This window comes from Crocodylus siamensis, chromosome 6, assembly GCF_052110815.1.
Source record: "Crocodylus siamensis isolate JL-2025a chromosome 6, ASM5211081v1, whole genome shotgun sequence".
Lineage (NCBI taxonomy): Eukaryota > Metazoa > Chordata > Crocodylia > Crocodylidae > Crocodylus > Crocodylus siamensis.
Window position 1 is genome coordinate 84045660 of NC_143400.1, and position 20555 is coordinate 84066214.

Below are 20555 nucleotides of genomic sequence, written 5' to 3' on the forward strand. Positions count from 1 at the left end.
ACGGAGCTTCAATCATGTAAGACTTGCAGCTATATTTTGCTTGTGATAAGAACACAGCATACCTGTTTTATATTCCTGTGGGGCTTATTTAAATTATTTAGTTCTGGGATTTGAAATCTTAGTTTTAAATGCAGAACTATATTGGCTCCCTGTTTAGCACAAAACCAGTATAGTCAAGATCAAGGGTGGGCAAAACACAGCTTGGGGGCCGGATGCAGCCCTCCAGGTCATTCTATCTGGCCCATAGGGCCCCTAAAAAATTTTTAAAAATTAATATTAATCTACCCTGGGCTGCCTGTCATGCAGCCCTCGATTGCTTTCCAAAACCCAGTAAGCGGCCCTCTACCCAAAATAATTGCCCACCCCTTGTCAAGATCAAGGAATTAAAATGTGAAAATATTAATAACTAAAATGTAACATGCTTTAGATGAGAATCAGTAGGGATTTCTTTAGTTTATTTCACTGGAGAAGTTTGTATATACACTAACATTTATTCTGTTTTTTTAAAGACTGCTAAACCTAAGTGAAAGCCAGTATTTTCAGTTTTCTACCTCAAAATATAGATTTAGATAACTTGAAGATACTGAAACGTTATGGGATCTATTTATTCCAATTAAAAAACAACCCCATGCCTGGAACATAATTTCAGACTTGCTGTTTCCATGTAAACAAATGTTGACCATCAAGATCTGCTTTTTCTACTACAGCCCATAATATAACTGAATATTACTTCTAAGCAATAGGGTGTTGACGGAAAGATGTTTTTTCAAAAATACCTTTTGGGGTTTTTTGTTGCTTTTGGTTTCTTTGGTTTTATTTTTTTTAATTAAATACAGTTTTCAATGCTTTATACTGTAGTGTTTGATTATCAATCCAGATTGACCGTGACACTGATTTTTCTGGATCACTGAGATTCTACTACAAGAGGACCCTACTGTGCCATCTCTTCCCCTAAACTTCAGAGGAGTTACTCTAGTATGCACCGATGAAAGATTTGTAAATCGTATAACTCACTCTAGCAGTCTTAGTAAAAAGCCAGTAAAGTACTGGAAAGGTTAGTAAACTGAACCGCACTTGAATAGGAAGTATTTTCCTAAACAAGGTACAAATTCTTTATTCATCAATAAGTTAAAGTGCTCTCATAAATACAGGTTTAGTCTTTTGTACACTGTGTTTAAGATGATAAAGTAAGAGCTTAATTCATTCCTCAGATTCTGATCCCTCCTCATCTTGACTGATCTGGAAATAGCGCAGCTCATAAGTCTCCTTATCAGATGCAACCACACGAAGCCAGTCACGAAGATTGTTCTTTTTGAGGTATTTCTTTGTGAGGTATTTCAGGTACCTTTAAAAAAAAATAAAAATATATTAACATTCTATCAGGATTGTGTCACCTGTGAGACGCAACGCAACAATTCTGAATTTTGCAGCAATGAATGCTACAAGTAACACTGCATTTCCTTTTGGTGGTTACCATACTTAACACTAGAAGTAATTCAAGTTATTGATTATATAAATGTATCAATTCACATACATAATTTCATTTCTGATGGATAAACTTTTTACAGTATTTGATGGTCTGCTATGAAGTCAAGCTATTCTCCAGTGACTTGACACTACTTAACACCAAAGTTTTATCTACAATTAGTTATCTATGATTGATAGAAGTGAAAAATCCACAAACCCTATAGTAGTTGCTGGCACACCAAAGTCTTATTGCTAGGACAGGATGTTTAATTCAGAGAAATGGCATAAACTGTAAATGCCATCTCCTATTGGGACTCATTGCTCCTTTTTTGGTATGGTATTATCTAAACAAGTCCTTAACATGTTTAAGTGCACTCTCTAGCCTAAGGGCTTGAGAATCACCCTTGAATGTACTACGAGCTGGATGGTTAGACAAGCACAGATGTTTTATAATCTGAGAGATACAAGATGCATTAATATAAGCTACCTTTTATAGCAGTAGAACAGAGACTCCATTCAGTGTTGCACTAATTTAGCTATTTTAGTAAATAAACAGCATACAGAGAGCAGATCTAGCCTTGATATCAAGAAAAACTTCTTTATGGTAAGGGTGGCCAAAATTTGGAATGGGCTTCCAAGGGAGGGGGTGTTCTCCCCTATCTTGGGGGTCTTTAAGAGAAAGCTAAATAGGCATCTGGCTGGGGTCATCCGACCCCAGCACTCTTTCCTGCCTATGCAGGGGGTTGGACTCCATGATCTGTTGAGGTCCCTTCTGACCCTAGCATCTATGAACCTATTCCATAACATGCAGACAAAATAGTTAAATTGGTACAGGAGTGGTACTAACATGCCTATGTCACAAAAATTACCTTCAAAATAGCCTCACCAATTAATTATAATTCAGAATCAGCTAAATCACAAAAAATTAAATCATCATCTTTAGAGGCAGAAAAAGATGCCCACCTTTTCGAGAACTGCTTCTCAGATGTCACTGTGATCTTGTTCTTAAAACGTTCAATGTGAACAATGTTCCCCAGGTTTCCAGTTTTTCCATTAACCTTCACCTTCTCCTTCAGGAACTGCTCCTATTCCAACAAGAAAGAAAACACTAGGGAATGGTGCCCTAGGTGTGTGCTAGGGAAGTGACCCTAGCCACGGGATACATGTTAAAAACAAGGTTTAATTTAACAGGCCACGTACATGTATACATTGCAGTAACGTCATGCCACCTGCAACTAAAACTAGGGCTGGGTATTGGAGCCATCAAATAAAGTTCAGTCAACTGACCAAATATTGGTCAAACCTGTAAAAAATGACCAATATGTCCAAATACTGCACAAAAAATGCAGCATGTCAAAAAACAATTTTAAAAAAGTATTCCTGTCAGACCAGCTACAAAAAAACAAAACTTTCTTTTGCAAGATTGCCATTTCTCAAAAAATATGCGGTCAACCAAGCACTCGACTGACAGTATGAGAGTGGTCAGTGGGCCAACCCTAACCAAAACCACCACATCAAAAATAATGCAGGAGCCAACCAACTTGATTTCAAGTCCATACCATTTTTCTCTAAAAACCACATTAATTTTACAAAGTTAAAAAAAATCATAAATCAAAGTACTTACAAAGCTGCCCGAGTCGAAGATCCCGTCTTCCACGGGGTGGGTGAGGTCCAGGCTGAACTTCCAGGCCGCCCGCTTGGCCTTCCTGTCCTTCTGTGGGAAGAGATGGGCGCGACGTCACGGCCGGCGCCGCGGACACACGTGACGCTAGGGGCGCACCGCGCTGGAGCGGGACGCGCCGGCCAAGGCCCCGCCAGCTACAGAGCCGCGAAGCCAGGGCCCGGGCCCGGGGCGGAGCCGCCCCGCACTCCCGCCCGCGCCAGGCGGACACATGTGCGGCCGGACTCGGGCCGCGGCCCCTCTAGACCGAGCGAGGGGTGGGGGAGGGAGAACGGAGCGCCCCTGGCCACCGCGCCCGCTGGAGGGAGGGGGAACAGGCGCGGCCCGTTTAAGAGCCCGCTCACTCACTTACCGGCGCCATCTTACCAGCGCGGAGGCTGATGGAAAAGGTTGGCGTGGTCCCCAGGCAGGACCTTTATAGAGTTGCCTTGAGTTACGTCATCACGCAGAAACGCGAGCGCGTTCTGAGCGAGCAGGGGCGGGGCCTGAGACGTCGCAACCTCTGTCACGTGGGGGTGGGTGGGTGCCATTGTGCTTGCATGAGCCTGTGCGGTGCCGTTAGGGACGCGGTCCTCCAGCGTCCCACAGTGCAACGTTCCTGCCCCCCCGCGCCCAGCTGTCAGAGGGGGGCAGGCAGAGGTTGTGCGTTCAGGTGGGGTGTCTCGGCTCTTTCCGAGTTCCCGCCTGCACCCTCCCACAGCTGCCGTGGCCAGCGCAGCGCAGGGAGGCTAGACTCAGGAGGGGGTTGAAGCCTGGGAGAAACTAGAGCTGCCAACTCTGAAGGAAGCTGTTCTGGGAGATTTCCCCCCCCCGCCCGTGATGTATGTCATTACTTGAATTTATTTTCTTAAAATATCCTATGAAAATCTCCTGGGTTGCTTTCAGTAGTCACTGGGAGATTGATACCAACCCTAGCAGAAACATAGGAAGCTGGAAAGCACAAGGGAAAGGGGAGACGGGACCAGGAATGAGGGAGGCACACGGAATGACAAAAGGCAGCGGCAATTTATCTACCTGGCAAAAAGTCCGCTCCAGCCTTGCCTGTGGCCACAGGAAGTACCTGCACGGAGAGGAAGGAGAAAGGGCAGGATCCCCTGGGAAGCCAGTCGGTGGGGGAGAGGAGTCCGGGAGAGCTGGCTGTACTAGAAAGAAGCCTTACTGAGAGTGCAGGAACAAGCCATCCCAGTGCACAAGACCAGCTTGACTTAGCAGGGAACTCTTCAGGAAACTAAATCACCAAAAGTAAGCTTATAAGCAGTGGAAACTTGCACAAAAGTAGGGAGAACTATAAGAGTATTGCTCAGGCATGTAGGGATGAAGTCAGGAAGGCCAAAGTGCAGTTGGAGTTGCAGCTAGCCTGGGACGTGAAGGGTAACAAGAAGGGTTTCAACAAGTATGTTGGTAGCAAGAGGAGGATCAGGGAAAGTATGAGTTCCTTACTGAATGGGGAGGTAACCAGGGGCAACACGTAGGGGGTGCACATGGTGGTGCACCACCTGCAAAAAGGCGCCACCAACACTTGGTGCCTGCAGGCGGTTCACCATTGCCCCCAGTCACAGCCAGTGGTGCCTGTGGGTGGTCACCGACCCCTAGTCGGCGCTTGCCACCCCTGCCAACAACATCAACAGCATCTGTGGGAGCTCCCTGCTAGCCGCCACAGCCGTTCCCCCACAGCCGCCAGGGGCACGGCCTGCCATTCGTGGAGGTAACCCTGAGACAAAGGATGCAGAAAAGGCTGAAGTGCTCGATGCCTTTTTCACCTGTCTCCATAGGCAAGGTCAGCTCCCAGACTATTGCACTGGGCAGCACAGTTTGGGGAGGAGGTGAGCAGTCCACAGTGGGAAAAGAACAGGTTAGGGACTATTTAAAAAAGCTGGACATGTACACTTCCATGGAGCCAGACAGGATGCACCCAAGGGTGCTGAGGGAGTTGGCTGATGTGACTGCAGAACCATTGACCATCATCTCTGAAAACTCAGGGCAATCAGGGAGGTCCTGGATGATTGGAAAAGGGCAAACATAGTGCCCATATTTAAGAGAGGGAGAAAGGAGGATCAAGGGAACTATAGACCAGTCAGCTTCACGTCAGTCCCTGGAAAAATCATGGAGCAGATCCTCAAGGAATCCATTTCTAAGCACTTGGGAGAAAAGAAGGTGATTAGTAGGGATCCTGGTTTTCCAATATAAAATTGCAAATTCTCTAATAAAAATCCTAAAATCCATTATTAAAATTAAAGGCTCCCCACAGCTCCCCCCCACTTACTCCTCATTCACTCCAATAGCCTTGCTGGTGCCCCTTGCCCCCCACCCACAGCCCCTGCTCCCCCAGCTGCCAGGGCTATGGACCCAGATCCACAGCCCCTACCCCCACTTCCCCCTGCTGCCTGTTGCAGGGTGAGGTGCTGGCTCCTGACTGCTGCACGCACTCCCAAGAGGGACAGGGGGGACCTGCACCCCCCAGATCCGTGTGGGGCAGGCACAGGCTGTAGGCATGGGCTCCCACCCTGCTGCCCTCCCCCAGGGCCTCCGCAGCCCAGTGGGTGCGATCTGGCACAGCAGGGCACAGTGGGGCTGCATGGAGAAGCTGCTGGGAGCTCCCTGCAGATCTGGCAACGTGCTTCCTGCACGCAGGGCTGCAGTCAGGGCTGGGGCATGGGGCTGTACCCCTCAAAGCAGCCCCACATGCAGGAGGCATGTCACCAGGACAGTGGGGAGCTTTCAGCAGCTTTTCCACATGGCCCTGCTGTGCCCTGCCTCCCTCTCCCCAGGCCTCCACAGCCCAGCAGACATGATCTGGCACAGCAGGGCAAAACAGGGCTGCGCGGAACAGCTGCTCCCCACTGTGAGCTCTGCATTGCCCTGGCAATGCGCCACCTGCAAGCAGGACTGCTTTGAGGGGCACAGCTTTGTGCTGCTGCCCTCACTGCAGCCCTCCATGCAGGAGGCACATCGCCAGGGCAGTGGGGAGCTCACAGCAGCAAACAGCTTCTCTGTGTGGTGCTGCTGTGCTCTGCCGCACTCAGTTGCACCCACCAGGCTGCAGAGGCCCCAGGGAAGGGCAGCAGCCCACACCTGCAGCTGATCCCTTCCCCATGCACAGATCTAAGGGGTACAGGTCCCCCATCCCCTTTGGCAGTGCACACCATGGCAGAGAGCCACCCCCCCTCCCCAGACAAGCTGCCTGGGCCCCCATCCTGCTGCCTGCTGGAGCCATGCAGCTATGAAGTGTGGGCCTGCTCCCCCACCTCCTCCAAGCTGGGGAGCAGCCCCAGCCCTGCTCAGCTCCCTCCCTCCAGGGGCCTGCCAGCTTGCAGAGAGCTCATTGGAAAACTGGAAAATCCACTGGTTTCTGTGGCAAAACAAGATATTCATGTTTGCCTCTGGCAAGAGGTAAAATCCACTGTTTACTCCATTTTTCCATGGGAAATGGAAAACCTGGATCCCTGGTGATTAGGAACAGTTAGCCTGGATTCACCAAGGGCAAGTCATGCCTGAACAACCCAACTGCTTTCTATTATGTGATAATTGGCTCTGTGGACACAGGGAGACTGATGGATGTGGTATACTTTGATTTTTAGCAAAGCTTTTGATACAGTCTCTCACAACATTCTCACAAACGAGCTAAGGAAGTAGGGGCTAGATGAATGGATTGAAACATGGATAGAAAACTGGCTGGAGCATCAGGCTTACAGGGTAGTAATCAATGGGTTGATGTCTAGCTGGCAGCCAGTATCAAGTGGAGTGCACCAGGGGACTGTCCTGGGGCTGGTTTTGTTCAACATCTTCATCAATGACCTGGAAGAAGGCAGTGTGCCCTCAGCGAGCTTGCAGATGATACCAAGCTACAGTGGGTGGGGGGAAAAATAGTAGATATACTGGAAAGTAGGGTCAGGATTCAGAGTGACCTAGACCAGGGGGTACTTGGAAAGGGGCTAGGGGGTATGCATGGGCAAGCAGGGACAGAGTACCACCACATACCACCCCACCTCACTGCCCCCCAGGAACAGGGGGGGAAGCAAGGGCAGTGGCTCCCCTCTGTGGGCTACATAGGGGCCACCCAGCCAGCGGCAGAGGTGGGGAAAGTTTGCACACAGTGGCCACCGCCACCCTGTGCAAGCCCCACTCCCACTCCACCTCCAGCTGCTGCTCCACCCCCCACTCCACCAGAAGTGTATCTAGAAGGGGTATACTCCTTAAAAAATGTTGGAAGCCCCTGACCTAGACAAATTAGAGGATTAGGCCAAAAGAAATGAAGCATGAAGTTAAATGTTATATTGGCATAAAGTTGCCAAGCGTGAAGTTCAATAAGGACAAAGGCCTGTGCTTAGGACAGAAAAATCCCATGCACCAGTGCATGCTGGGGGCCGACTGCCTGCGCAGCAGCTCTGCAGAAAAGGACCTGGGGGTTACAGTGGACAATAAGTTGAATATGAGCCAGCAGTGTGGCCTTGGCACCAAGGTTAACAGCATCCTGGGCTGTGTGGTAGGTGTGCTGCCAGTAGGTCAGAAGTGATTATTCCTCTCTATTCAGCACTGGTGAGGCCACATCTGGAGTACTCTGTTCAGTTTTGGGCCCCCCTACTACAGAAGGATGTGGACAAATTGGAGAGCCCAGCAGAGAGCAATAAAAATGGTTCAGGCACATGGTTTCTGAGGAGAGGCTAAGGAAACTGGGCTTATTTAGTCTGGGAAAGAGAAAACAGAGGGGGTTTAATAGTAGCCTTCAACTACATGCAGGGGGGTTCAAAAGAGGATGGAGCTGGACTGTTCTCAGTGGTGGTAGATGATAGAACAAGGAGCAACGGTCTCAAGTTGCAGCAAGGGAAGTTTAGGTTGGAGAGGGGGGAAAAAAAAACAAAACAAAACCCAAAACAAAACACCCTCTCATTTTAGGAAGATAGTAAACACTGGAACAGTGTTGTGGACTACCCCTGGTTGGAGGTTTTTATGACCCAGCTAGACAAAGCCTTGGCTAGGGTGATCCAGTTGGGGGTGGTTCTGCTTTAGAGCAGGGGGTTGGACTAGATACCCTCCTGAGGTCGCTTCCTACCCTAATTTTCTGATTCCAAGTCTGTGCCATCCTCTGACAGGTTAAGCTACAATAGGTTTTTCTTCAGGATAGCTTTCAGCTGCTAATCATTTGTACATGCACATTGACAGTTTGAGAATTAAAACTACATCTAACCTCATTAAGCATTCACTGATCACCTTATTAACCCTGGGGTTAAAATTCACTGTGACCTATTCCTTCACCATCTTCAGTGTCTGAAGGGATAAAATATGGACTTATTTTAGCCCAGTAAAATAAGGCAACCATCAACCTCTAACTCTCCCCCTCACATACTCTTTTCATTTGCCATCTGAGTTTGAATGTAAATAGATTGGGTTCCTACATACTTGTAACAAAGGCTAGATAGCTCACAGCAGCAGTCGCAACCATTTTAGTGACTGCTGCCACTTCTTTTCTCTTGGCTCTGCAGCTGCCGCTCCCCTCCCCATGACAGCAAAGACAGCTACCATCACCAGAACTCCACCTCCATGGGCCAGATCAAATGGCCTGCAGGCTGTCACTTGACTACACCAGAGCTGTCTGGACCAGGGGTTGGCATCTGCTTCAGCAAATACCATCTTCCTTGTAAAAAGAATATATCTTTTTTTTTTCTTTTACATCTCACAAGAACCAGTGGGCTTATTCCAAGCTCTGTTTCCTTGCAAGATGGACAACACAGTAACAAAAGGCATCAAATCCAGTGAGAATTCTGCAATCACTTTAATGCATAAAATTTAAGTCAGTCTTTGGTGAGCTATAACTTACTTGGATCCTCAAAACTGCTATACAGGGGAATATAGAACCAACTTGAGAGAGATACCCAACATACACATGATAACATTATGAACAGTTCAATTAGAGAAGAAGTATCAGCTTTTAGAACTTTGCTGTCTGTACTTGGGTCAGAAAGTGTGGAAGTAGGCTAGCTTCCTGACAAAGTAAAATTATTGCCTTCTCCACATTGAGAAGAAAACAGCTCTATTAAAACTAATTTAGTGTTTCTCCAAAATGACAGGTTATAGCCTTTCTGATCTGACATCAAGTTTGGTAAGGGCATTTATCCTTCCAGCATGAGGAAACAAACTTTTATACTGCCCAAGTAGAAGAACATTTCTTCATTAAATCTAGTTTTTACCCCATGATTTTTCACCACAGTTTGACTGACTTTTTTCTTGAAGGAACGTACAACAATCACAGCTTGTGGCAAGAATGAAAATTTATTTCTTTTGATAGGAAGGGAAACATTTTCCCCCATACAACTACTATGACAAGCCTTTCCAGAAAATATTTGTGGCAAAAACAGATATTGCTAAAAGGTATTGAACAAAGATGAAAAACCACCAAAAAAACCCCAATGCTTTAAGACTGGACCTTAAAATTTAGCTTTATTTTTTCCTTATTGTAATTAAAAAGTCAAAGTTCACAAACATTTTATAAAAGCATTTTAGTGAACTTTAAGTGTTAAAGGCTTTCTTTAAAACAAATCTCTGTAACCTTAACATCTTTTACTCTTAGTAACTTTGAATACTTTGCTATTACAGAAGGGTAATGTACAGTTACATCTTTCAAATTACTGTTTGCGACTTAGAAAGCAAATATAATCTTCAACATATAAACATTTGAACCCTTCCAGTTGACCAACAGGTCCATTGCTCACTTATCTCCAAGACTAAATAAAATAGCATACAAGGAATTTTTCTCCCCCATGGTCAGTAAAATGACCTTGCAGGTAGAGTTTCGTTAAGAAACATCTCTCTTCTTCCCCAAGCTTTTTTTTTTTTTTTTTTTTTTTTTTTTTTTTTAAAGAAAGGTACACTGAATAGCAGTTGGTATGTTTACAATTTAACGTGCGAACAACAGGTATTGGATATTTAGTATTATGTGGCTAACATTTAAACTAAGCAAAAATACTTACTTCCAATTTCACACTGGCTGTAAACCACAATACAGAATCATTCTCATAAGCTAACTACTTTAGGGGGTAGACTAGAGATATTAAAGTGAGACTTCTGATGTTTTACATGTACCCTGCAAAATATTTTTAAAAATCCACCATATACTTAACATAATGCCTTTTAAGATTTATGCCTTCATTAAAACTGTCTCGCGATACATGTTCATTGCTATATTGCCCCCCCAAAGCCTTAGTAAGTGTAATTTTTTTAACCAGAGATTAATCCTACTGTGACACTTCATTCTAATAATTCAAGCCAAAAAAAAAAAAAAAAAAAAGCAACTTTCTGAATTTTGAAGCCAAGTCTAATATTTAACATGCTTAACCTTCAGTAACTACCAGTTGACCTGTCACCAGTTTTGATTCTTGAACAGATTATGCAAAATACAATATTCTGAGATTGCAGACTATGCACTATTTTGGGCATGTTATAGATTTATGAATTAGAAAAACCCTGCAAGAGACTTACATGGAGTTACTGTTAACACAATGAACTTCAATTAATTAAATTTTTTTTAGCAAAAACAGCCCTGAGAACATGGCTCAACTAGCAAGTCTAGTTGAAAAACCACCATAATCAAGCAAAAATTAGGAGGATCCATTTAAAGTTGTTAAATAATATTTACCAATATTTGAGGCAAGTAACAGCCTACAGTACTCTGAAGAACTGGAAAGACAGAGGAAAAAAACCCCCTGAAAAAACAAAAACCCCAGAACAATAAAACAAAAAACAAAATAGGAGTAAATTACTTCCTAACTCTACTCCTTCCCAGTTTTCAAAGTCTTAACTTAAGCAAGTTACAGCAACTACTAGAACTTGCAGTTTATGTCCCAATACTACAAATATCACCTTAGAAGTTAAAATTTAGAAGCTAGTATTACAAACCACGCAAACATGCCATTAGTTTTAGAGTGGAGCTGTGAGAGGAAAGAAACTCTCCCCAATCAAGTTTTATTAAATTGCTACATTTTTCATGAAATATTTTACTGGAGCTAGTCAGCATTTTTTTTTTTTTTTTTTTTTAAAGTGTGCTGTAAATATGACAGTGAGCTAAGAGATGTTGCTACGAAACACATGGTTCAAATGTTTGTCTTGAATTCAATAGGAACCCTTTAACATAATACCATAACTTAACTGGTGAAGCATCTGTAAGATGATTTAGCACACAGGTTTATGCATGATCTACAGGCAATTCCATGTATACGATAACCCAATACTTCGAACTTTCATCGATCTTTAAGTGCATTACAAGGTGGATAAACAACAGGTAAAATTATCACATGCAACTAGATTCATACAGAACCAAACTGATTCTTTTGGAGGTACCAAATCAAAAACCTAAGTCTTGCAGAACTGAGGTCAGTTTTACCCCTTAGGAAGGCATTTCTGACTACTTGAGAAATAAGTCTTTAGAACTTCTAGATTTCAATTTATTTAGGTGCATCATAAGGTACCCAGAAGCCCAAGACCCTACTCGTGTACAAACCAAGGCAGGCAGGGAAAGGGGTGGAAATGGAGAGCATTAAAGACAACTGAAGTAAAAATACAAGAGTTGCGAGCAACTTGCATCCAATATTTGACTGCATCAAATGTCGTTTTGAAGGCTGATATACATTTAAGATTTGTACTAAAGCACAAAGAACAGAAAAGACTTGAATTTGTCCAACCTTTAAACTGCAACATTTATAACAGTGATAGCGTCTGGAACTTGCACTAACTAGGTTATATCACTGTTAGACTTTCCAGTTGATATCAGGCACCTCAACTCGTCATTGACAATATCAATAGCATGAGTCACATTTGAGCCATGTGATACCCGTCTTTCAGAATACACTGCCCCTTCCACACAGCTTCGTATTAAAAGGGGCCAGCAAAAAGAGTAGAGTGATGCAAAGTGGCTTTAGCTATTACGAAAGCACTTTTAAACCCACTTTAGTTTGGACCCGACTACAGATTGAAATGGGTCCAGAGCCTTGCCTTATAAATCAGATTTACCACCGTGTTAGAAAGAAGGCAGTGTCTATAAGGTTCAGTTACAAAGCCTATATGAGAGGCAAGTAGGTAGCAATATTTACATGCTGCTAAGATTTAGTTACAGTTCACTGTGCTTTAATTATGGACAAGGCAGCTACTAATGGCTGGCTTTAAGCTGCATTGTGCTTCTCCCCATGTCATGAAGAGACTGGCAAATGGGTGCATCTTGTAGAGGCACACTTCAAATTGACTAACCAAGATGAGTTGTATGTACAAGTGTCTCAGAATAGCTGCTCTGACAACTTGTGAGAGATGAAGAATTACTACTCTGGGTGGGGTTTTTTTGTTTGTTTTTTTTAAAGTTAATTTATAGCAGCATAAAGTCTGGCTCCTACTACCAAAGAGAAGCATGCATTTTTTTTCGTATGGCAGCAGTCTAAGTGTTTACAAGTTGTCCCCAATTAGTTAAACAGCCATTAAAACTTTAAGGCAAGTTCGTAAATCAGTCTGTCAACTGAAGTGTTACTTGTGAGGTTTAAGCCACAAGCTAAATGGTGGTGTTAGAAAGGGGGAAAAAACCCTCAATTTAAAAACAGAGGGATGAAGTTTTCAGGTGTAAGATATAGACAAAGCAAGCTAGCGACTCTGTTACCACTTTTGCAAAGCTTTTCAGGTTTGTTAAGCATATCATGCATACATATTCTTGGCGAATCAGGAAAACTACTCTGCTGATGGCAGAAACCAGAGAATTTGTTGTGTACTCATAGACAGAGTAACTAACTTCTAAGTTGAGCCATAACTGTTTAGTGGTGTAGTCTGCCAAGCCCGGAGTTGGCATTTCAGTTGCCCAAGATCCAGCTTCGTTTCCTTTACATGAAAAGGCTGTGCATTTAGTTTGATGCTACAGTTTATTTTGTTTTCAAATATTTTCAGTCCATGTGCTACAAAAAGCAAGTTTAACCTGAAGGTTTACACCTAACACTGGAAGCACTGCAACTGATTCCTGGGGAGTGTGTTACCCCTTTTATAGACCAAGAGAAATACAATAGAAGAGAGCAATTGAACTGCATTTTTCTATTTTTATTTTTCCAAGTCTGACAAAGGCCTCAAGTGAAAGTCTGTAGCTTTAACATCCATTCTCACCTTTGTGTCTGCTTGACCCAACTATGCAATAACTACCCAACATTCTGACTGCCTGCCTCGACCACAGGTAGGCTTTGACACCTTTTTAATATATAACATTACAATAAGTAAGCCAACAAGTTGGCAAAGAAGAGTACAGAGGTAATACAGTTAGTTGCACATGGCCACCAGGACTTTGTCAAGCAAGCTGGCATTTTTGATCACTTGAGTTTCTTGGTCTAAAACTTGTGATTGGCACCTACAGGTCAGTGAAAGTCCCACATCACAAAATAACATTTAAGTTAAAAAAAACAAACCCCAAAAACAAACAAAAACCACCTCACAAACCAAACAAAAATAAACAAAACCCCCTACATTTATTATGTCAGTTCTACCTAAAGATCATGTCAAAAAAGTATTATTTGTGCTCTAGGTTAGTTTTTAATCCTAGATACCCTCCATCTAAAAGCCCCCTGAATACTGTACTTTGTCTGTTTGGACAGACAAAATGTTTTGCTCAAGCAAATAAAATATACCCACTAGTGACACCTGATCAGGTTTCTTAGACCTATGAACTGAAACCCACAGGAATGTTAAAAAGGACAGACAGTCACACAAGTCATAAGGAATTAAAACCTCAGTGATTTTGAAAACTGCCAGTTAGCTTGCAACATTAAATCTAGATCCAGCACTATTCTGAAACAATTAAAAAAAAAAGAGGAAAAAAGAAATGAGGTTGCTTGTGAAGGCCACAGCTTTGGTGACAATCAGAACCAAAATGTAAAGACCTGTAGTTTGTCCAGACCTAAGCAGTTGCTCGAGCCTGGTGATCTTGTTTATTTGCAAGGCTTTATGGCTACAGCACATTCTTCATTCATTGCACATATAACTGATATCTAGAAGAGAAAAAAGAAAAAAAAAAAAAAAAAAGTGTTAACAATGAAGTATATAAAAACCTCAAGAACTGGGTACAGAACCATTTCCCCCCCACCCCCATGGTCTTTTTTCTGTTGCCTTGTTTCTTTCCTTCCTTGATACCCCCTTTTTGGAGGGGGTGGGGGAAGAGAATACTCCGTACCGATGGGAAAAAGACGACAAAAAATCCAGTACTTTACTTCCAGTTCAGTGCGACAGCACATGCCCAAGAGTAACATCACATTAGTTTGACTGGGCTCAACCAATGTCTGTATAGATTGCATGTTTGTTTCACTGGGGCTTTTTAGTGCTTGTATCCAACAGCTCACTGAATCAGCTTTAGATGAAAAGCACCAAAATGCCCTGCTGAAGTGCCTGCTTTATACAGACACTGGGGAGATGGGTCAAACTGATGCGCTTCCTCTTTTGGAGAAGTACTGGGTTTCTTTTCCATATCTGTCAGAGGCCATAATGGATGCAGCTAGCCTGCCTGTGCTAGAAAGTTATTAGGAGGGGTTTGTACAGCTCAGAAAAAGGTTTGTGCGTCTTTGTTTATTTTTGTTGCCAGTCCAGCTTGTAGTTGCCCCCAAAAGAAATCATGCTATACAGAAGCGGCCACATGCCCCGAAAGGGTGGGCTTCTGCTGCCAATGTTAACAGGCATGCAAGATTCTTTTACACCCCTAATTTCACTGCAGAAATGCATTTCAATCAGATAGTAGCTCAACTCGCTTTCAACTTCTGAAAGTTTTATAGAAGTTTTGCAGAAAATATCCCCATTGAAGTGTGTAAATGTAGCTAGAAAAGGAAAACCAGTAAGCTCTATGCATTGTGGACCACTTAAGTGGACTTAACTGCTAAGCAGAGCTGGGTTAGAGATGGAGATAAGATCCCCAAGAAACACAAAGTGCACACTGCAACATCAATGCCCCATCAGATGATGGGTATACTGAATCCAAGTTGGAAATCCTGCAGAACTTTAAGGAGGTCCTGGCTGCTTTCTGAACTTGAAAGTGACTCTGCTGGCTCTTCTACCACTTTCTGTTTTCTTACCTGCACATCTTCACTTGCATTGAATTTCCCTTCTATTTCTTTGCCCAGGTCACCTTCTGGCAACTTCAGATCCTCACGAACTTCACCACTTTCTGTTAGCAGGGAGAGGTACCCATCCTGAATACCAATCAGCTACAAAGAAAAGTTGCACTTTATAAAACTTTGCCACTTATTTGTGCACCATAGATTTGCTGTTTGACAATAGATTAGTCTGTCTTGTGTTGAGTCCAAGTGTCCTCTAGCAAAACAGATTGGAGACCTCTTTAAGCACCAAGCACTAGGTTGCTAAGCACAAGCCATTTCATTTTACAATCTTCTAAAAAAAGGGCTATTTTTAAGACTGAGAATTACAAGCATCTCCTAAACTAGAGTTGCAAGTCTGACATCAGCGGTCAACTTTCAGACTCATTTACAAAGCACTTTGTAGGTGGCACCATGACAATTTTACATCCCAAGTTAGCTAGGCAACTCTTGGAATCAATGTAACCTGATGTGATGATAATCTGAAAACCACTTCAATAGCTCAAGTTTGTTTTTCAAACTTCTAGAAAGCAATTACTATTCACGAGTCCCACTGCTGTAGTTTTAGTCAACTGCTTATTCTGTATACTGATCCTTCATGGAAGAGCTGGATAGCACTGTTAACTAAAACATCTTAGAGGCCTATGACAAGGGGCAGATGATGCAAGCAATATGTAAAATTGGTCTGGTAAAGTTCTGGGCCACTTTTAATCAAAAAGTTGATTTTTATACCAAACATTAAGTTCTCCTATTTAAGCAGGAACAGTAAGCAGCTCGTTTTGGACACAGTGGGCCAGGAGTTGCACGTCACACATTAAGCATTGGCATTTTATATTTGGCACACTTATGGGCTTATAAGCCTTTAGAGTTAAAAAAGAGGGGACCTATGAATCAAACCAAAAGGGGGAAAAAAAACAAAGTGGAGGAGTAATATTGAAACAGGAAATTTCAAGTTTAAACACCTCAAGCACTGCCCCCCCGCTCAAAAAAGCACCATGCAAGCACAGAGCCAGGTCATGCAAATGACAGACGGCCGTACCCTAAATATATTTATATGTACCATTTGGGGCTTTTTCAAAAAGACAGGAGCTGTTGAATTCTAGGGAGTTCCTTGGACAAGCTGAGAAGGATACAAAATTAACAAAATTTCTAACTTTAACACTGGATGAAGCAGTGTTAGAAGTAGAGGTGGTTTTGCTACATTTGTATCCTTCCCAGTTAATCCACATAACAGCTGCTGACCTGTTTGAAGCCTTAACTCTTTAAAACTGTTTCAAAAGGGTGCGTGTCCACTCCACAGGGCAGAATACATGATGTGCATTGGAGCAATACAACTCTCATTTCACACTGGTGGGGAGAGGTTTACTTGTCCATCCACTATGCCCATCTGGCCTCGAGTCCATCAGTAGATGTTGGTAGTCTCTGTCCAGATTAGATGGTACAGTAGTTCATGTTGATCATAAACCAAGCTGGCTCTGTCCATCTCCCAACCCAATACTCCAGTGTTAAATTCTCAGTAACTGAGGCCAAGTTACTTGCCTTTTCTTAGAAACCAGTTTTAAATCGAGAGCAATTATGTCATATTGGATTTATGGGCAATTGACAGATTAAGTGATCACCTCTGCTAAGTGTAGTTCTTTCAGTTATGTGAATCTATTCACCAAGCAAAGGAAAGTCCCCCCCCCATTTCAGACGAGTGTTACAGCTACTATGACAGCAGTTTGTGATCATAGTCCCTTTTCTACACTTTGAAGGTTGGTTTCAGGAACAACAGAATCCCTTTAGAAGAACTACGTTACATACAGAAGTTAAAGGCTAAAGGCAAATTAAGTCCTACTCTCAGAAGAGAGGAGTCATTTTTCCTCTGTAGACCATGTAGTCAGACTAGTCCCCTATGCTCTTTAGTGAGCATGGAAGCTCATGTCCAAATTCTAAGCTCATGTTACCAGCTTGTATTGGCTGACAGCAAGATGAAGACTCCTCAGATTTCAGGGGAAGGTTTTATATAGTGTTTTCCTTATACTGCCAACATAACCAAGAAAAGGTTATCATCCCCAAGAACTAGGAAAAGTAACTTCATTTCAAGAAAACACACAGACCCCATTATAAGTTTTCTGCTAATAAAATTGTTGAACATGCATGAGCTTAATGGACTGAAGCAACACCAGAAACTAAGTGTTATGAGCTAATTAATGCCAGGTCTCAACACAAAATTTGCTGTACTTCTAGGTCATCAGCACTCCTAACCAAGTTTTTAATATCCAGAAGGTTACATTAATTTAGCTTAAGAACAGTATTAGTTTACTTGTCTTGGTATCCAGGTTTATTGTGGTTACAGTTAAGAAATTCTGTAGTCAGTTCACCAACTCACTTGATAGTCACTCCTCTTGATATTTGGAACATCCATGTTGTGAGTTGATGGGCAGATATCCTCATATTTTTTACCAGTAAAGATGTCAATACCAACCAGGTGGACCTGCAAGAAGTAATTAATATTGAAACAAAGAATAAGAGCTTTCACTGGCAAAATGCCAGTTGGGGGGGGGGGGGAGGAATGGAGAGATGGAAAAAAGTGTTATTTTATGCTATGGAGGCATCTTTAATTCCACCTAGATGCACATAATTTCTTGATTCTCTGTCAAATTTGAAATTTAGCTGGGTGCTTCTGGTGGGAGAGAGGGGAAGGCAAAGTTTTTAGAAACAAACTATTTTCTGTGAAAAGAAATTCCTTGAGGGCTGGTTACAATGGCATCGCTAGATTAGATAAAGGTCTAGTCTACACAATATAACTACAAAGTCCTTCTATCAGTGTAGCTGTACAAGCAAGTTTTCTAGTTTGGCCAAGTAGAGGAATGAGCACCCCCTTCCACTTGATCTATTTGTTAGAACTGCAGCTAATATAAGAACATTAGCTAGAAACAAGAATAGAGCCTCCAGGCAAGCGCAGGCTTATTTACTGCAATGCAAAAAGTAATTCTTGAGTTCGGTAGGCAAAGAAAGTAACATTGAACTAAATTATTTGGATAAACCTCAAACACAAGCAAGATGCCTCTTCCAGCCAAATGCCCCTCCAGGCTCGACCTAAGAAGTTCTACCAATGTTTGGGTCTTGTAGCTTCAAACACACTTCTAACAAGGACCTGACCTCCCACTCGCCACCACTGGCAGTATTTTGATATCAGAATTAGCTTTAAAAACAACTACCATCTTTATCAAGAGAAAGCTGGGGGTCTGAAGACTACAACTTTGAGAGACTGGCAATACAGTCTCACCACTCCCAGAGATGGCTAGTAAAGATGTCTAGTAAAGCTACAGCATAGTCTGCTAGCTAGCTAAGCAGTCTGGGTTAGCGACGGTCAGGAGTGGGCAAAAAAGTGGCCTGCAGGCTGGATGCGGCCCACATTCCATCCAGCCTGTGGGTCCCCTAAAAAAATTAGAAGATAAATATTTATCTGCCCAACTGCCCGTCACGCAGTCCTCGATAGCTTGTTAAGCCTCAGTAAGTGGCCCTGAGACCCAGTGAGTCTGCTCCCCGAGGGTCGAGCAGAGCAGCAGCCAGACGGCAGGCCCCAGGAGGTCACATGAAGCCAGCGCCTGGCCAACACGACCCGCGGGAAGGTGAGAGCCAGAGAGCGAAGGCAAAGCCCTGAGGGCAAGGCCTGGCTAGAACCAGCCCTCCGAGCTCCCGTGCCACCAGGGCGCCCCGAGGTGGCGGCGGGCGGCCCTACCTTGGCGTGGCCGTGCTTGCCGGTCTTGGACGTGGACATCTCGACGATCTTGCAGGGGCGGCCCTTGAGCACCACGAAGCCGTTCTTGCGCAGCGCCGAGCACTGCATGGGGTAGGTGGACGAGGCGCCCGCATCGCCCGTGGTGAAGTCCAGGTCGTCGGCCATGGCAGCAGCGCGGGGTCCGGCGGGGCCTGCGGGCGGCGGGGGTCAGCCACGTGCGCCGCCCCGCCCCCACCCCGGCGCAGCCCCGGCGCAGCCCCAGTCCCAGTCCCTCCACCCGGCCCGGCCCGGCCCGGCCCGCACCTCCCACCAAGCCCAGGAGTGTCGCCGCGCACCAGCCCGACAGACCGCCCGCCTTACCTGGCTACGGCGCCGGCGAGAAGGGAAGAGACGGGGAGGGGAGGGGGGAGGAGCGCCCACGGCTTTCAGCCCCCCCCCCCCACTTCCGCTTTGAACCCTCAGGCGCGGCCCTGATTGGCTGCGCCGCCTTCCCCCGGCGGGGGGCGGGGCTCCACCGCCCTCCTCCCCCTCCATGTGGCTCGGGGCGCACTCACTTCCGGGTTGCAGTCTTTCTCCCCCTCCGCCGAGCTCCGGCATTGGCTGTGGCCCAGTCGCGTGGCGAGGACGTTCGTTTCCTCCCCCCGTCGGCGCTGCTCCAGGGTGGCTCCCCTTTCCTCCCCAAGCACGTGGCTCGGCTGCGCCATGTCGCCCTTACTACGGAGAGCAGGGTGGGTCATAATAGTCCCGCCGCGTCACGTGATGCGGGCAGCCATGGGGGTTTCCTGTGCTGCGTCAGCCGCCAGGATCCGCAGGAGGCTCGGAGCGGGGCTCGGGGGATCTGCGGTGCACCCCGCCCCCCCCCCCCCCCGCTGCAGAGCAAGGCACAAACCACCTGACCACGGGGGAAAGTCCTGCCTGACCCCAAATACCAGGGTTGCCCCCTAGCCAGGACCCCTGGGGTTTAAGGCACTGCAGGGGCATTGGCCCCATCCCAGCCTTGGCTGCAACGCCCTGCATTGCCCTGAAAAAGGCTTTGAAACATCCCAAAAGAAATGCAGAAGCCTAAAGCTCTTGGTTCAGAGGTGACCCCTTTTATTAGACTAAGAAATTGCAAAAAATAAATCATCTTTTTCGCCAAGCTTTCGGGCAACTTCATTTTTGCACTTTTTCTTTTCTGCCTCTGGAAACTTTTTTACCACCTTTAATTTTCCTTGGGCCTGAAGAAGGGTACGTGTGTGTGCCCAAAAGCTTGCAGGAAAAGATTTTTTTTTTTTTTTTTGGCAGTTTCTTAGTCTAACAGAAGGCATCATCCCTGAACCAACAGTTCTGGAGTTTTGCATTTCTTTTTGTCTCAGACCAACATGGTCACCAAACGCATCCCTTAAAAATCCTAGCACCTGTAGCTGCAGGAGGGGAAATTCATGCCCTGCCCCAAGTGGGAGCCAGCAAAACCCAGGAGCATGGGAGACACCCAGAGGATATCTCTCTTTCCATATGTTTGTACATCAGTATTGCCATTAAAAGGGAAGGGACTGTGGAGCAGGCAAATGTATGCCAGTGACCACCCCGGCCAAGACCCAATCACTGCAAC

The 20555-nt window shown here is 44.8% G+C and overlaps 2 protein-coding genes and 1 long non-coding RNA gene across 3 annotated transcripts; 1 reads left to right on the forward strand and 2 right to left on the reverse strand.

Annotated features, from left to right (window-relative positions):
• Positions 1–1054: 1054 nt before the first annotated feature.
• RPL22L1 (ribosomal protein L22 like 1) lies at positions 1055–3620 on the reverse strand. Its single transcript, XM_090051556.1, has 4 exons — positions 3501–3620; positions 3092–3181; positions 2431–2552; positions 1055–1345 (listed from the first exon to the last, which is right to left on the reverse strand). Exons 1-4 carry the CDS (start codon positions 3507–3509, stop codon positions 1201–1203), a joined length of 366 nt encoding a protein of 121 aa, XP_089907682.1. The 5' UTR covers positions 3510–3620; the 3' UTR covers positions 1055–1200.
• A 648-nt stretch (positions 3621–4268) lies between these two features.
• LOC149863100 (uncharacterized) lies at positions 4269–9994 on the forward strand. The gene is made up of 2 exons (XR_016442932.1): positions 4269–4390; positions 8629–9994. It is a non-coding gene; the product is annotated as an uncharacterized LOC149863100 (long non-coding RNA).
• A 3192-nt stretch (positions 9995–13186) lies between these two features.
• EIF5A2 (eukaryotic translation initiation factor 5A2) lies at positions 13187–19451 on the reverse strand. The gene is made up of 5 exons (XM_090051554.1): positions 19325–19451; positions 18965–19155; positions 17609–17713; positions 15217–15348; positions 13187–14145 (listed from the first exon to the last, which is right to left on the reverse strand). Exons 2-5 carry the CDS (start codon positions 19127–19129, stop codon positions 14086–14088), a joined length of 462 nt encoding a protein of 153 aa, XP_089907680.1. The 5' UTR covers positions 19130–19155; positions 19325–19451; the 3' UTR covers positions 13187–14085.
• Between the last annotated feature and the right edge of the window lie 1104 nt (positions 19452–20555).

Coding starts and splice junctions, on each gene's coding strand:
- EIF5A2 (XM_090051554.1), bottom strand. CDS start 19,129: ATGGCCGACGACCTGGACTTCACCACGGGCGATGCGGGCGCCTCGTCC. Junction 17,714..18,964: donor GCAAGCACGGCCACGCCAAG/GTAGGGCCGCCC, acceptor TACTTCTTGCAG/GTCCACCTGGTTGGTATTGA. Junction 15,349..17,608: donor TCAAGAGGAGTGACTATCAA/GTGAGTTGGTGA, acceptor TTTTCTTTGTAG/CTGATTGGTATTCAGGATGG.
- RPL22L1 (XM_090051556.1), bottom strand. Junction 2,553..3,091: donor TCTTCGACTCGGGCAGCTTT/GTAAGTACTTTG, acceptor TTGTTGGAATAG/GAGCAGTTCCTGAAGGAGAA. Junction 1,346..2,430: donor GAGAAGCAGTTCTCGAAAAG/GTGGGCATCTTT, acceptor TTTTTTTTAAAG/GTACCTGAAATACCTCACAA.